The sequence below is a fragment of the Numenius arquata genome, chromosome 14 (assembly GCF_964106895.1).
Source record: "Numenius arquata chromosome 14, bNumArq3.hap1.1, whole genome shotgun sequence".
NCBI lineage: Eukaryota > Metazoa > Chordata > Aves > Charadriiformes > Scolopacidae > Numenius > Numenius arquata.
The window spans coordinates 11,646,257-11,661,233 of record NC_133589.1 but is presented as its reverse complement, the minus strand read 5'-3'; the positions used below and the strand labels follow the sequence as shown (position 1 = coordinate 11,661,233).

The following is a 14,977-nucleotide window of genomic DNA, read 5'->3' as shown; positions in this document are numbered from 1 at the left end:
TGGTTGGTTTACAATACTTCCTTTCAGTGAGTTAGGCTGAAAACAGCAGAGGACACCAGTTGACAGTCAGTTTAATTTGCTGATTCATCTGTTACAGTGATGGCTTCAGGCCAGAGCTTGGCTTGCGGACTAAAGGCTGAGAGCTGTGAAGATGCTGGGATTTTAAGGAATGTTGGTAAATTGTTGCTGAGTGAAGGCAGTGAAAGATTTTTTTTTTTTTTTTTGAAGTTATTCTAATTTTGCAATGACAGAAATCCTTCTACCTTGAACTTGCGGTCTTTTTTAGTTAAATGGAGACCAAACATTAGAGACAGACAAGGATGGAACAGCTGGATATTAGTTAAGTGCTGCTTCCACGGATATCTTGTGCAACCAAAAATGCAGCTCAAATAAGCTTATGTTTCACAGCAATCAAACAGAGTTTTGGCAAAGGCTTTGCAAATGTCGTCTTTTCCTGGCAGAGTTGCAAAATAAACCTGCTGGGTTAAGTAATGAGACTAAAAGGGAAAAAATCCAGGAAGTCTTTTCTTGCCAACAAGCAATCTGGAAGAGGGTTATGACTGAAGAATTGATGGTTTCTAATTTGAAAGAAAAATCTTAAGTAGATTTAACCCTTTTTGTATGAAGTCTGACTCTAAGAAGAGTTTTGAATATCTAATTCAAACATACCATGTGAATTTAGGAAAGTACAGGTTGTTTTTTTTATTATTTTTTCTGATTACTACCAATAAAACTAGAAGCTGTTTATATGAATAGAACAAATAGCTCACTACCTTTTCTATTCAAAATAAGTTATTTCAGGAGGGGGCATGTTGTCATTTAACAGTGTTCTGTATGTAACTTCACTCTTCTTTCCCATAGCCGTAAACACCAGCAGGTATGCTGAAAGTTATAGGATCCAGACATATGCAGAATACGTTGAGAAAAAACATGAAGAAAAACAGGCAAAGAGAAAATGTACAGAAGACAGTTGGAAGGAGATGGAGAGAAAGCGGTTAAAAACTCAATGCACACCTTACGTTTCCCCGACTCGATACTACTGCGTTAACAGGTGAGACTTTTCCTGCATTGCCAACTCCTGTATTTTTATTGCATTTTTATTACACGTCTAGCAGTTTTCAGGTAGTTCCTAACCAATAGGTGACTTTTGGTTTTTTGGTACGTTTCTTTGCATGTAAGTCAGTAGTAGTACATCAGCTGTCACAAGATCATAGGGAAAGAAGCAGAGGTAATTTGCTAGCAAACATGATTAGACAAATTTTTAAAATATTAGGATCTTGAGGGCAAGTCAAATCGCAACTTCTGAGCTTGATGTAGCAGCACCATTTCTTATAACCAAAATAAAAGAATTATTTTCTTAATTCATTTGACACCTCTGACTGGCTTGTGTCATCTGGAAACTTAGCTGTCATCTTATACCCTTGTAAAAGGCATCTTGGTTTTTGGATGACTTTCCATGGGGATAATACTGCCACAGAGAAGGCTATAAATTACCATCTTGAAGAGTCCTGATGAAGTCGTCCCTGTGCTTCAGAAACAGGAAGGCAAATGATAATGTTTGCATGGCTTTAAGTTTGTGGAATAAAACTTAAAAAGAGTTTTAGTTCATTATGTAAGGACAAAATCAAGTCAGGAGATGCACATTTTGATTCTGGTACAGTACGTTGCTGTGTGTATTTCTTGTTCTATTTTTACCCTGTCATATTAATGACAAGTTTTGGATACGATGGTAAGAGGAGGTTTAGTTCTATTATCTGTGTAGCTGTGAATGGGAAGGGTCTTCTAATGTTATAAAACTAATAATTAACCTATCAAGTTATTGCCATTCTTTCTTCTCCTTCCCCGATTCTATCAATTCTATATAAAAATAAGTTTCAGTGGAGTGCATGAGTTACATGTAAGATGGTATTTTGGGGATGTTTTTTTGTTGTTTTGTTTCGGTTTTTTCGTTTGTTGGTGTTTTTTTTCCTGGTTAAACAGACCAAATGAGATGGTAATAAAATGAACACTGCAATCCTTCTGCTTTTATCTTTCTTGGGAATGCTATGACAAGTTCTAGCTCTCATATCTTCCTGTAAATGCTATTTGTCATGTAACTGTATTATAGGATCCAGACATATAGAGAATACATTGAGAAAAATATACATGACAAATATACTAAACTTGTTCTGTTCTCACTTACATGAGCTTATGATTTGCCTACTTTGCAAAATTAAATACAGGTGTGTGATTTGGGCAGTTGTCAAGTTTTCATGGCTTTTGTCATGGTGGGAATTCTAAATGTGTTTGATCCCTAAAGCCCATATAGATGAACCTGGTGATAAAATCCATATCAAATGAAGAAGTTTAATTGAACTATTGTACTTAGGAAAAGTTGGGAGTGCTATGAAGAGATGAAGAGCATTAAAGATTGTCCTGGCACTAGTTTACATGTGGCTAAGGTTTAGGTCTATAATTAAGTCTGTATTAAATAGTCTGAAAAAACTTACCACATCCTGAGTCCACTGCAAAGAAATACTAAGTCCTAGTTTTGTTTCTACTTGAGGAAGTATCTCTCCTCAATGAATGTTGGTTTTTTGGTATCTCACAGATTCTAGACAGAGGGTAATAGTGGCAGCTTATGGTTTGAACATGGAAAACTTACTCTTTTAACATATACTTTGGAAAACAGTAAATGTGGAAAGCTGATTTGTTGTCTCACAAAGAAGTTTGATGACTACAGCAAATGTATTATTTGGAAAGTTGGAAATAAAATTTTCAGTTCATTCTTTCCTTATACTTCATAATGAGTTGTATGCCTAAGCACTTAATATATCTTTGATAATTTTAAATCTATTTTCTCTAGTGTTGTAAAATTCTACAAGAAGCAGCCTTGGTTTTAGATAACCAACACTTCGATAGCCTTGGATACAGCCTTTATTTTGTTGATAGAACTTCTTTTGTAATTGATGTTACATGAATTTTTGTTCTCTCGTTATTCCATTAAAGTGATTTGGTTCTGTCCCAAATTCCCTTTCATGGATGTCTTTGGACATGTTTTTCTTAATTTTATTTTTATTTGTTACTAGTTAGATTGCGTTCTCCTGTCAACTAATCTTTTGTAAGTGTTTCCTCTTAAGTGTAATCCAGTTAGGTATAACATGGAACTGCAAACCTTGTGGTCTTTTGGTTCACTTAGGATGAACATTTTCCTTTTGTTTCCAGACGAAGATATCTCAAAAATATTTATTTAGATTTGTATATATTATATAATAATTTTTATATAAAATAGAACATAAATATTTATATGAAGCAATCAGGACCTGTATATGCGTGTATATTTGTCCAGATTAATTTGAATCAGATATAGTTGAGCACTCGATACTGTGATGTATCTAGCAGCTGATCTCTTATAATAGCTTCATGCTACTACATCCTTTATTTATTTATTATTTAATAAGCTTACTGCACCAGTTTCTGCCAGGGAGCACAGCTGCAGAATAGCTGTTCCTCTCCATGATGACAATATATCCTGGCTACTTTTTTCTGTAATGAAGTTGTTGGGTATTTCGTGTAAGAAATTTTTGTCTGAAATAGACAGATTGGCAAATATGTAACAAAGGTTCTTTAATTCCTGTCTTACTAAAAAACCTATAGTCCCATATGATAAACTTCAGAAAATATAGTGTAATAGTATTAATAGCAGTCACAAGGTAAAATCACTTATAGTTAACATATACCCCTTGCATATAACTTATTACTACTGTTAGATATCAAAATTGATTTCAATGGCAATATGCCTAATTATTAATGTTAGATGGAGAAGCAGAGGAGAAACTGATGCATTTGGCAAAACTTAAAGTAGTTAATAAGATCCCCTTTTCTAAAGCTGTTCACTATTCAGAATACACTTTTCAAATGGATGGATTGTGGCCACACTCTATATTATACAGTGTGGCCTATGTTGTGCTTTAGCAAATAACTGCCTGCCAGCTCTGCCGTGACTGTTAAATGCATGGATTTAAGATCTTTTCCTTAGCAAAATAGGGTTAAAACATAGCATGAAAAATCAAATCAGGTATGTTCTATGTAAAAGTAGACGTCCTGCTCCACTTACAGTTACTTATTCTAATTTTCCTGAATCATCCAGGAATGAGTAAAATAAAATCAGGCCAATGGCAAAACACTTACACTAGTATGAAGTACAGGAAAGCGATTTTGCCTTACAAGTTTTCTACCTAAGCCCAGGAGTGCTGCATCTTCTGTCAAGTCAGGGTGTTGTTTGTAGCACTGCTTCCTTGAACGTCTTTATCTTGCTGAAGATAGTTTGTCTCATTTTTGGAATGAAATGTTCATGTATTTCTGCTGATTGGTTCTTTTGCTTTTTATAGAAAGGGTTGTTTGTAGTGGAGATGTAGGTAATAAATATTGCAAGCAAATTATTATAGTATTCCAGTATTTTTGTGTTATTTCAAGAGACTTCCCCTGTTCTTAAGTTGAAATGACTGATTTTTATGATGGGTCAGTAACTACTTTCCCCCCTCAATGTTGTTCAAAATGGGAAGAAAACACAGGGTTTGTGCTTTCATTTAAATGAAATTCACTTGAAGTTGGAGGCCTGTATGTATCCAGGGCAATTACAGATGCTCTGCTGTGATGGAAGTAAGCGGTCCTTTTAAAAGTAGGACATGCTTTTCCAAAACAGAAAATGTTTAATGCTACATCATCATCATAATTGTTTTCCCACCTTTTGCCCCCTTCCACTTGCTGAGTCTTTCAAAATAATTACCATAGTACTAGTTGAATTGCTGAATTAGTAGCTGAAAAGACATTACAAAGTTCATGGGCGGTTTAATCAGGTGGAGTCTGTGCTCTTTCTGGTAGTAGGGTGATATTTAAGTCCTCCATATCCTGTTGATTCATCTAGTACTAATGTCGCTAGTGATACTGCTGGCATTTAACAAAAATACTGTATTCTTTGTTGATCAGGATTGTACTTAATTGGAATAGAAATTGAGAATAAAATCTAGATTTTCTGTTTCCACCACTGTCCTGCAGTGGCATTCATTGTTGTCAGGTTTGCCTGTGGGCTGTCATTAAAATAAGTCAGCAGAAGGGAGAGGTTGAGGAAGGACTACCGAAAACTGCCATCACTGAAGATGCTTGGAACCCCACCTGCCACCATCATTGACTGATGTAAAAGCTATGTTGTGGTCATACATTGCCAATTGGCAACATTATGATAGGCTTTTCATGTGGTTTTGATTTTTGTTGTTGTCCGTTGTCTGTTCCCTACCTCCTCCCCCCCCAAAAAAAACCCCAAGCCCAACTTGGCTGGTCATTTTATTTAAAACAATGAGAACAATCTCCAGTTCAATAAAGAAAAAAAATTTCAGAACCTTCTTAAATATATTCTTTTTTTTTTAAACAAACAAAAAACACTCCCCCAAAAAACCTAATAATTGTTGTTTGAAACCCAAGTGCTACATTTCTAATGGATAATGTAAGTCTTTATCCCTAAACGGCTCAGGTATCCACACAGTTGAGGATCCTAAACAAGTATATCTGAATTGGACAAGTACTGATAGCTGTTAAGTTGCTTGGTTCTTCCACTTTGTTTGGTTGTTTCTCAACAGACTAAGAAAATTGAGACAGAAATATGGACATATTCCAAAATAGTTGGTATATTTAGCAAACTGAACTTTTCTGTGAGTAATGCTCTAACTCATGTATACAGCCATACTGGTTTGCTACTATTGTTAAGTGAATAAATAATGTTGCTTGAATCTTATTTTAGGTCAAAGAGGAATAAGACACATAAAAATAAACCCATAACCATCAAGAATCCTTGCAATCAATTAATGAATGTAAAATATAATTAATATTTTGGGAGAAAGCAAGAAGCCAACAGTTCTTGATTATAAAATATCTATAATTTGGATTTTGTGCTGCTAGTTTGTTGGTGGTTTTTTTTTTTTCCCCTTAAGATATCTGCAGGAGGAACAGAAGGCCTAAAATTAATTTTTATTTTGTACTTTGGTACATAGCTAAATACACACTGAAGGTCAAGGACTTGTTTCTTTATTTGCAATAACTTCTTAAGAGTCTAAGTTGAAAAAAAATAAATTCAGCTATAAGACCTTTCAAAATGGGAACTTCCTACAGTAAGTGAAAGTTCCCTTCTGAGTGCCAAGTGCTCATACTATATCCAAGAAATCCTGGGATCATAATTTTCATGATCATGAGTTTTTCTTCCCTATGTATTTTTCAGAATATCTTTCTGAAAAGTAGAATTCTTATAAACTTTTCTAAACAATGATTTAAAAAAATACATATAATGGCTTTTCATTTTCTAAGTGCTCTTTCTTCACTAGATCTTTTTTCTTTGCAAAGCTAGTTTTTTGCCTGTTTCGCAATATTGAAGTGTGTGTTTAGGATAAACAGTTCTATCCAGCTTTTTGGCTTATATCTTTTTATTGATGGTAGTTGCGGTGTGACTTGAAATTATGATTTGTAAGAAATCATGCAAGAAGGCCTTCTGTGTGTGAATGTTTGGAGGAAAAGCCAGCTATTCATCAAAGTAAATGGTGTTTGTGCTCCTAAAGTAGAAGTAAGAGCGTGAGGCGTAATCATGTGTTTCATGTTTGTTTATTGCCTTTGGACATCCCAGAAGGAGTCTGTTTTAAATTGCAAAATGTTCAGCCGAAAAAATTCCATTTCAAAGCCAAAACTATACAGCCAAATTTAACAGTCCTTTAGCTGAAACTTTATTGAAACACCATAATTCCCTGCTATTATTGATTAGAAAGAAAAAATAAAATAGCTTGTAAAGCTTTGTTCTATCTGTACTAATTTTTATTTAAATAAAAAAATGGAACACGGCTTAGATGCGCACAGCTATTTTGTGTAGTTCTTAGTGAATAAAGGTTTATAAGTCTAGAACTACCTTTTTTTGAAATTGGTTGTTCTAAAAGAGCATTAACATATGTATTTAAGTAGCTGATATTTACATATCTAGAAGTTTGTAATGGCAACTATTTTTTTAAATAGCCCCTTTGCTACTACGTTTTTTCTTATGCTAATTTCATTTTAATATTGTCATTTGTCTTTCAAGGAAACTTAACAATAGTATTCCAATTCAATGAAAATCTATGCAGCGTTATTTCAATGTATGCTGAATGAAATGGAGCTCTAAGTTCATCTTCATACTGTATTAGTCAGGCTGTATTCAAATACTACCTATGAAATGAGTATGCATTTTTTGTGCTTTTTATTTTACCAGCCCATTGGATGGTAGGACTCTTCACTTTAAGGCCTGATTTAAAGTTTTTTATATGGAGCTTGATGTTTTTTCTTTACCTTTGTATAACAGAAATGCTTTTAAAACTGCATATAGTTCCAGGAAAGAGGATGAAGTTAGCATGTAGAATCCTTCAATATCGAGATGTGTGTTTGAGGCTTAACAGTTGTATATAACTTAGTGTCTATTGAGACTGCTTTACAAGAGCTGTCATAACTAGGAGAATAAAAATTAAAATGAATCAGGGGTAGAGAACAGCATTAATTACATTTGAGTTGAGTGATCTCATCAGCAGCTAAGCCTGAGACATTTATAGTACAAAGAACGAATACCTTCATTTACGTAAGATTGGATTAGATAGCCAAGTCAGTTCTTCTAGATAACATAATTTCATGGTACATCACTTACTACAGTTTATTCTACTACCTTCTTAAGCATTTAATTGATGTACAACAGCTAGTACCTGTGTAATAGTTATTCTTCACTTGTATGTAATCATATTTCTTCTACATTTCAGTTTTACAGGTACCAGTACGGTGGGAAAGAGAAGCATGAGTCCTATTCAGGAAGAAACTGGTTCTGATGATATGGAAGAGGGAGATGGCCAAGATCCAGAATATGATCAGACAGACTACTGTGTAGAGTCCCTTCCAGATGGTAAGAAGAGAGCCAAAAAGTTCAAAAAGATCAAGACAGAACAAGTTCCAGCAGGTAAGCACAATGTCAGTGAGCACGGTTTTCTGTTCTGTTTGGAACTACCTGAACAGAACTGAAGTTGTTTTCTTGAAGTCTTGACTTTTCCAGACTGCTATGAATGTAATGCAATAAGTCACTGTTATAAGTTATTTTGCAATAAGTTGTTTAAACTGAAGATTGCATCATACAAAGATTGTAAAAATAAAACTCAAAAAAAACCCAAATTTAAAAAACGAAAAAACCCCACCACAAACAAAAAAAACCGCACTTGAGACCAATCAAGGAAGCAGGATGTAGTTGATATATTACTTGCTTACTTTCTTCCTTAAAACAAAGCTCTTTGAATATTTGTAGCTATTCTTAATCTCTTCTTTTATTTTTTTATGCAACCTTCTAGTTAAGCTTACCCAATGTGTTTTGCGTATTGAAAGCAAAATTGAAGGAATTCTGGAAGTAGGATCCTAGAGTAGATTTCCCTGTTAATCCAACACTTTACAATGAAACATAAGGTTAACTTAATGTGGGCGTTTTCCCTTAAGCTTGATTGGATGGAGACATGGCATAATTGAATGCACATAGCTTGACCTCCAGATTTGTGTCATTAGACAACCTTTATTGCTTCCAAATGAGTCGAGTTTTAATAGACCTACCTGCTGCCCTAAAAGCAAATATATGTGCCCTTTTAATTAGCACTGTAAGACTATATATCCTGATAATATTGTACTAAGATCCCTTATTTACAGTTATTTGTGAGATAAGATACTTCTGAAAGTTGAGAAAACAACAGGAATTCTCAGTTTGGCCAGAATATTATTTACCTCTACAATTAAGCCAAAACTTTGGCGGCCTGCCTTCCTGCCCCTCACCGCTCCTCTGGCACACCTCTCGCCACCGTGCTGGTTTAGGTTGAGTGCGGTTTGATCCAGTCAGACTGCTGGTTTATATGCCTTGGTATGAATAACTAGGCTGCAGCTCCACTGAAACCCTTTGCTCTCTAGAACATTTCCTGAGAATGTGTTGACTTTCTGGGACACCTCAGTGAAGGAATAAGCTGCCAGGCAGGTGCTGATCTCCTGGGCTCTTCAACTAATGCAGGCCCTTTCGCTTACACTGATGAATCGCTTGGCTGTGGGGTTCTTTCTGGTAACATGTGGCAAGAGGTGATGAAAAGTGAGTGTGTCTAAAATCCCTTCCAGTCGTTTTGGATGGGTGGATCATAGTCACCCTTAACAGTTCTTGCAGTCTACCACGTGCTCTGCATCAGCCTTTGCTTATTTGAAAGGCTTAGTGGACCCTGAGCAGATCATTCCCATTTCATAGGCTGCTAGTTGTTGAAGCTTGAGGAATCTCGCTTTCAGGAGATGCAGATTTTGATGTATATGTTAATAGCTGCAATGTTCTGTGTGGTGTTTGTAATCATAGCCTTTATTATTCTTTATTTGGTTGAAGACTTCATCTAGGGTCAGTGTAAGGGGGGTTTTGCAGCCTTTAATATGTATTTTTTAGCCAAAGTACCTTGAACTGTATGTCTGACTAAACAGAGGCAGGTGACAATCAGATGACTATGTTTCACCTAATATTTTTTTTGTGTGAGTTATTGAAGCCTATACAAAAAAAAATTAAAGTAAATTAAATAACCTTAGGTTACATGAATTTAAACCCCAAAAGATTTTATTTTTATTGATCTATTTATTGTTGACTCTATTTCAACTTTTGTTAGTAATTTCTTGCAGAAATGGATTAGACTATATTAAAAACTTAAGTCATATCTTAATTATTGTTCATCTGGAGCACTGCCTGTCTTGAAGTATACTCAAATATTAATAGTAATATTTATAGTTAAAACTTCATTTCAATATCTACTCTATCAGATAAACAGTCTCTTGGTTTCCCTTTAGTAAATACTGACTTGCCAATAATGCATCTAGAGCCTCGCTCTAGAGGAAAAAATACATCTCTGTATGCTCTGAAAGAATCAAAATATTCTTGATTTAATATTTATTCCTTTCAGTGTTTGTATATTGAAATCTTTAATCTATTGTTCCATGACTGTCTTTCAGGAAGTCTCACAAGTAGTTCCACTGGAATTTTTGAAGTCCCTGAAACATGGTAGGAAACAACTGCCTTAACAAGTGGAATTGATAGAAAGCAGTTGCGAGAATACACCTCTTGGAAGCCATACTTTATTTAAATAAAGAGGTGTTAACAAAGCAGTATGTGTCCTGAAAATCAGTTTAATTATTTTAAACTGTTTATTGAACAATCACTGTCAATTTTACTTGTGTGTATATTAACTAGTATATGATTTGTTGTTGACCATGTGAAATCCTTGCTGTCGTAAATGATGTTAGATTTAAGAAGCAAGACTAAATGTATTTTTGTCACCTACTTTGGCATGCTGGCTATGAAATGTACAAAAAGAACTGGCACTCTATGATTTCGTGCTAGGCTGTTTCCTGTGCTTCAGGGGAGCTACCACAAATCTCCTAATCTTTAGCTTTTTTTCAGGCAATATCAGTATGCTGTCAGCATTCTTGAAACAGGTAGAACTGCAGTTTCACTTATTGCTTTCTACCAGTTACTTCATCTCGAAATCTTTTTTAGTCGTCCATTCTCTACCCCCCATCCCCTGTGCAGCCAGTATTCATCTAAATACCAACTTTACACATACCTTTCAAAAACTTATACCTTCAAAGTGTCTCAAACATTAATTTCCTGGTGGGAGGTAGTTTTTCTTTGTTTTCACATCTATTGCTGTTTTCACTCTTTAAGTCTTGATCTGTTTCTTCCCTCCTCCTTCCCCAGCCTGTGGGGTTTTTGTAAAAATGTTTTTGGTACCTGTGACAAACCTGCTAACTGCACCAGCCCTTTATTTGTTTAAAAAAGAATCTGCATTGGTAGATTTCAGAAAATGTTTGATATTTAACATTTTTGTATCATGGAAATAAAACCAAAAGATGTATTTCCATAAAATTAAAATTAAAAACATTTTCTTAGGAACTGGTTTGGTTTTATTTATTAGCTTCTGAAATGTTTTCAGTGAACATAACTTCTTTTTTTTTGTCAGCCTGTGATTAGCAGACCCTTTTGGTCCATGGACTACTTTCAAGATAGTCATGACGTGTAATGAAGAAAATCAAGTCTGTTGTCCTAAGATTTAAATTGCTATGAGTTTGTTTCCCTTGGGGGGGGGGGGAAACAGAAGGGAGTTCTACAAATCAGCAAGTACAAAACCATTGCTGTGGAAGAGTGGAATATTAAGAAGGCTTCATCAGATTGTATTTATGTTAGAGTGGGAACCTCTGTCACGTAAACAATGCAATAACCTGTTTGAAGGTATGCCAAAATTTGTGACTTTTTAAATGATTGTGAAAGCTATCTTGAACTTGCATTGCAAAGGGGAAAAGAATTTAAAGTCGTTAAACTTGAAATGTTTTATTTCTAACGTCGGAATACTACCAGAAGTAGTATAATTAAGTTGTTGGTTTTTTAACAGCCATATCATCACATTCACACTAAAATGTGAGAAAGAAGAGTGTTATTAGTGATGCAAGGGGACATTAGTGATGGAACTCTTCTGCTCTCAAGGATCCAGAGACTTTTCTCTCTGAGACTCATGACCTTAGCAGTAAATACTTAAATCACTTTTATCTTGAGTATCCAAACCTACAAAGAAACTGCAAATTTAGTTCTCAGAATACATGCAACACTTGTATAAAGTTGTGTACAAAGTAAAATTGTATGAAATATTCATCTCTCATGGAGATGATTCAGGTAATTTAGGTGATTTTGGGAGGGTGTTGTTAACAGTATATCCTAAAGAACTGGCGTATCATGATTTGAGAGGGATCTTAGAGTCATGAGGTCAAGAGAATACAAAAGTATTTAAAGGGATTGTCAGAAGTATAAGTTAAGAGGCAAGGAAGTCTCCGCTCAGGAGCTATAGAGGCCAATGCTGTTGCAGAAAATCCACCTGAAGTCTTTACCTTGAGGCCATCAGGATCTTTGTGGTACTGACTTCACTCTCAGACAGCAACACTTATATATCTGCAAGAAAAATATAAATCTTAATAGTGTGACAATACAATCCCTTAAAAACCTGTTTCTTCGGAGTAGGCCGTGGTTATCCTTCTCTAAATTACAAAGGTGAATAGATTTAACTATTTCTAGACTCCTCTCCTCCCAAATTGTCATTTTTGAGGAGTAGGATGTTATTTATCTTGACCTGTAATTAATACCTCTTCAGAAAAGAGTGTTTTTCCATTTTCTAGACCTTATACATGTTCAATTTTGCCAGTTAATGCCTAGGTAAGCTAATAACATGTGAGTGGATGTGGGGCTGTGATATTTCTAATACTAAGTTTCGGTGGGGAAGTGTCAGATGATGTCTTAAGAAAGAACTGGCCCCATTGATACTGCACAAAATCTCATTGTTGTGTGGGGTTTGGTACATCTCCCTTCGTTATAAATGAAAGCATTAATTCTAGAAGGGAAAGAATGTAGCTGCTTAAATTAGATCCACATTTGTTTCCTAATGTATGTTTGAAATATGTGCATAGAGTGTAGATCTTCACAGCATTTGTTTCTGGAGAACAAAGCTGTCATCGCTAGTCCTCACGGCTGCGGAGGTCCCAAGCTTGGTCTGGGGGTTTAGGTGCTGTTCCTGGACTGCGGAGGTGAGGTACAGCGGGGCATGGTGCTGACTGCCTCCTCATGGAGCTGGGACATTGCCGAGAGGCTGTTTTGGCCTGGTAAAAAGTAGGATACATCTGTGTAATAGTTGATTTAATCGCTTTTTTTGAAATAGGTTTTTTGTTTGTTTGTTTGTTTTCTTCGTTCACTTTTTCTCCCTGGTGTAGGGGGAACCCACGCATCTGTTCGACTTTAGAGTTACTGTTTTGCTTTCTATTTGCAGGACTTCGGCGCCAAACCAGCTCTGGGCAGGGGGACCCTCGGGTTTGTCGGTGGCCGTGGCTGCCCCTCTCCCCTCAGGGCCGGGCGGGCGGGGCGCGGCAGGCCGGGGCCGGGCCGGGCTGAGGGGCCAGGGGCACCGCCGCCATGAGGGTGGTTCTTCCTGCCTTCCGACCGTGTAAAACAGCCAGCTTTACCTCACTGTTAGCAGTGCTGGAGGGAAAGACTTTCTTCAGCAAATGGCCAGGGCGTTTGGTGTAACCGTGGGTGTCCCCTGGAAGGTTGTCCTCGCTTGCGGTGAGGTGAGAAGCGGCCTGTTCGTCATGGCTGGCTGTGAGGGAGAGAGTTAGGAGCTACGGGAGAGTCGGGGTGGTGGGGATGCGAAGGAGGATATTAGAAGAAACAAAAAACAATATAGACAAGTGCTAGACTTGGGGACTAAAGAAAATGAGGCGTTTCATTTAGAAAATGAGGAAATTCTGTGAGTAATGTTGAGAAGAAAAGATGAGGGCTCGGGAGTGTAGACCTGAGCATGAGACGATCTGAAGAAATGCCGTGCAGAAACACGGGGGAAGCCTGTCTCAGCAGGCAAACGAGGTAGGTGGCCCGAAATCCTGCCTCTTCAGAGGAATAAGAATGTGTTTATTTGACTGAAACTTAAACTTGATAATGGTAATTTATCAATGGTGATGAAGTGCTTCATTGTTTGCATCATAAAGGAAATCAAAACTGTATTTAAAGTAATTTTCAAATCAATCTCAAGCACTTAAGGGTGAGAAGTATTAACCTGTGTTAGAATGCAGAGGATTGACAGCACGGGGTATAGAAGTTGCTGGTAGACAAGAAATACAGAGAAAAAGGTAATTGTGTCAAGTAAAAGGGAAGAGCATGAGTGTCTCTGTAGCATGGGTTTGAACAGGGACAGGTAAGAGGCAATGAAGACTAGAGGAGGATGAACTGTCCCATGGAAAATTAAGACTGCTGGTAGTGCAGTAACCTATTCTTGGTCTCAGTTTTGAGCTTATGGTTTGGAGTAAAAAGCTAAAGGCTTCAAATAATTTAGATGGAGGAGAAGTGGAGAAACCAAGAGAGAGGTAGAAACCTAAAACTTCCAATGATTTTTGGAAAAAAAATAATGTTCTAATTCTTTACTTAAAACTTTGAGTTCTGTCATGGTGCCCGGAAAAATGTCTGGTACTCTGAATGTTCTGTGTTTTTAAATCATGTTAAACATAATGCAGACAAAAATGTCCTCTGAAATTGAGCTTCAGAGCATACACAAGACGACTCTGATAATCAAAATTTCTTGGCTTCTGAAGTCTTTAGACTATTGCCAGCTGGCCAGATGTGTACATTGAAGAAGATTCCTTCAGTTACTCGACAATACATTTAGTAAATGTAAGTCTGTCACTTCAAATTCCTGCATTAGGGGAAGTTGCTTGCCACATTCATAATAAATAACTGATACATATTTGCTAACAATTCTACAATAATTTAAAATTAAGCCTCCATATTATTTGGTAAAAGTCTATACTTCAACCTTCCCTTTTAATTCCCTCATATGCTGGATTTAATTTCAGTTATCATATTTTTAATGTACTGTTGAGAAGCTGACAGTTATCAATAGGAGCTTTTTTACTACAATAGTATAGAACTGCTGAAAATGGAAACAATAGTTCAATTGTCTGGTCTGATGATAAACATATTGTTTTCAGCTAATAATGTAGTGTTACAAAGAGATGATTTACCAGAGAATTTCACCTCAATGTCACTGGAGTCCCTCGCATGTAGACTAATAACCCGTTCTGCTAGATTGTACCATACTAGCCTGGGCTTTCTAACTGTTGTTACTAAAATAGATTAAGGAATGGTTATGGTGGTACTAAATGACTAGTCTGTGAAGAATTTGATGGGAAGTGTTTGTACTGATAAATTTTAGGAGATAAATGAGTTACTGCTTGAAATGTTTAATATTCTATTCTCCTAAAACAGATCACTTTATTTCCAGTACTTTAATCAAGTTTCTTAACTGAAGTAAATTCTTCTGTGTCTCGGAGGGTGCAACTCTAAGGAGTTCTAAAGTGCTTATAA

General features: G+C 36.2%; 1 protein-coding gene across 6 annotated transcripts in view; it reads left to right on the top strand.

Moving 5' to 3' along the window:
- PARN (poly(A)-specific ribonuclease) overlaps nucleotides 1–10,973 on the top strand; it is a 56,177-nt gene extending 45,204 nt beyond the window's left edge. For all 6 annotated transcript variants that reach the window (XM_074158836.1, XM_074158842.1, XM_074158840.1 and 3 more), the window contains 3 exons: nucleotides 862–1,051; nucleotides 7,797–7,990; nucleotides 10,036–10,973. In XM_074158836.1, coding sequence (XP_074014937.1) covers nucleotides 862–1,051; nucleotides 7,797–7,990; nucleotides 10,036–10,088 — 437 coding nt within the window. In that variant the 3' untranslated portion in view covers nucleotides 10,089–10,973. The remainder of the gene's footprint in view (nucleotides 1–861; nucleotides 1,052–7,796; nucleotides 7,991–10,035) is intronic.
- The last annotated feature ends 4,004 nt before the right edge of the window (nucleotides 10,974–14,977 follow it).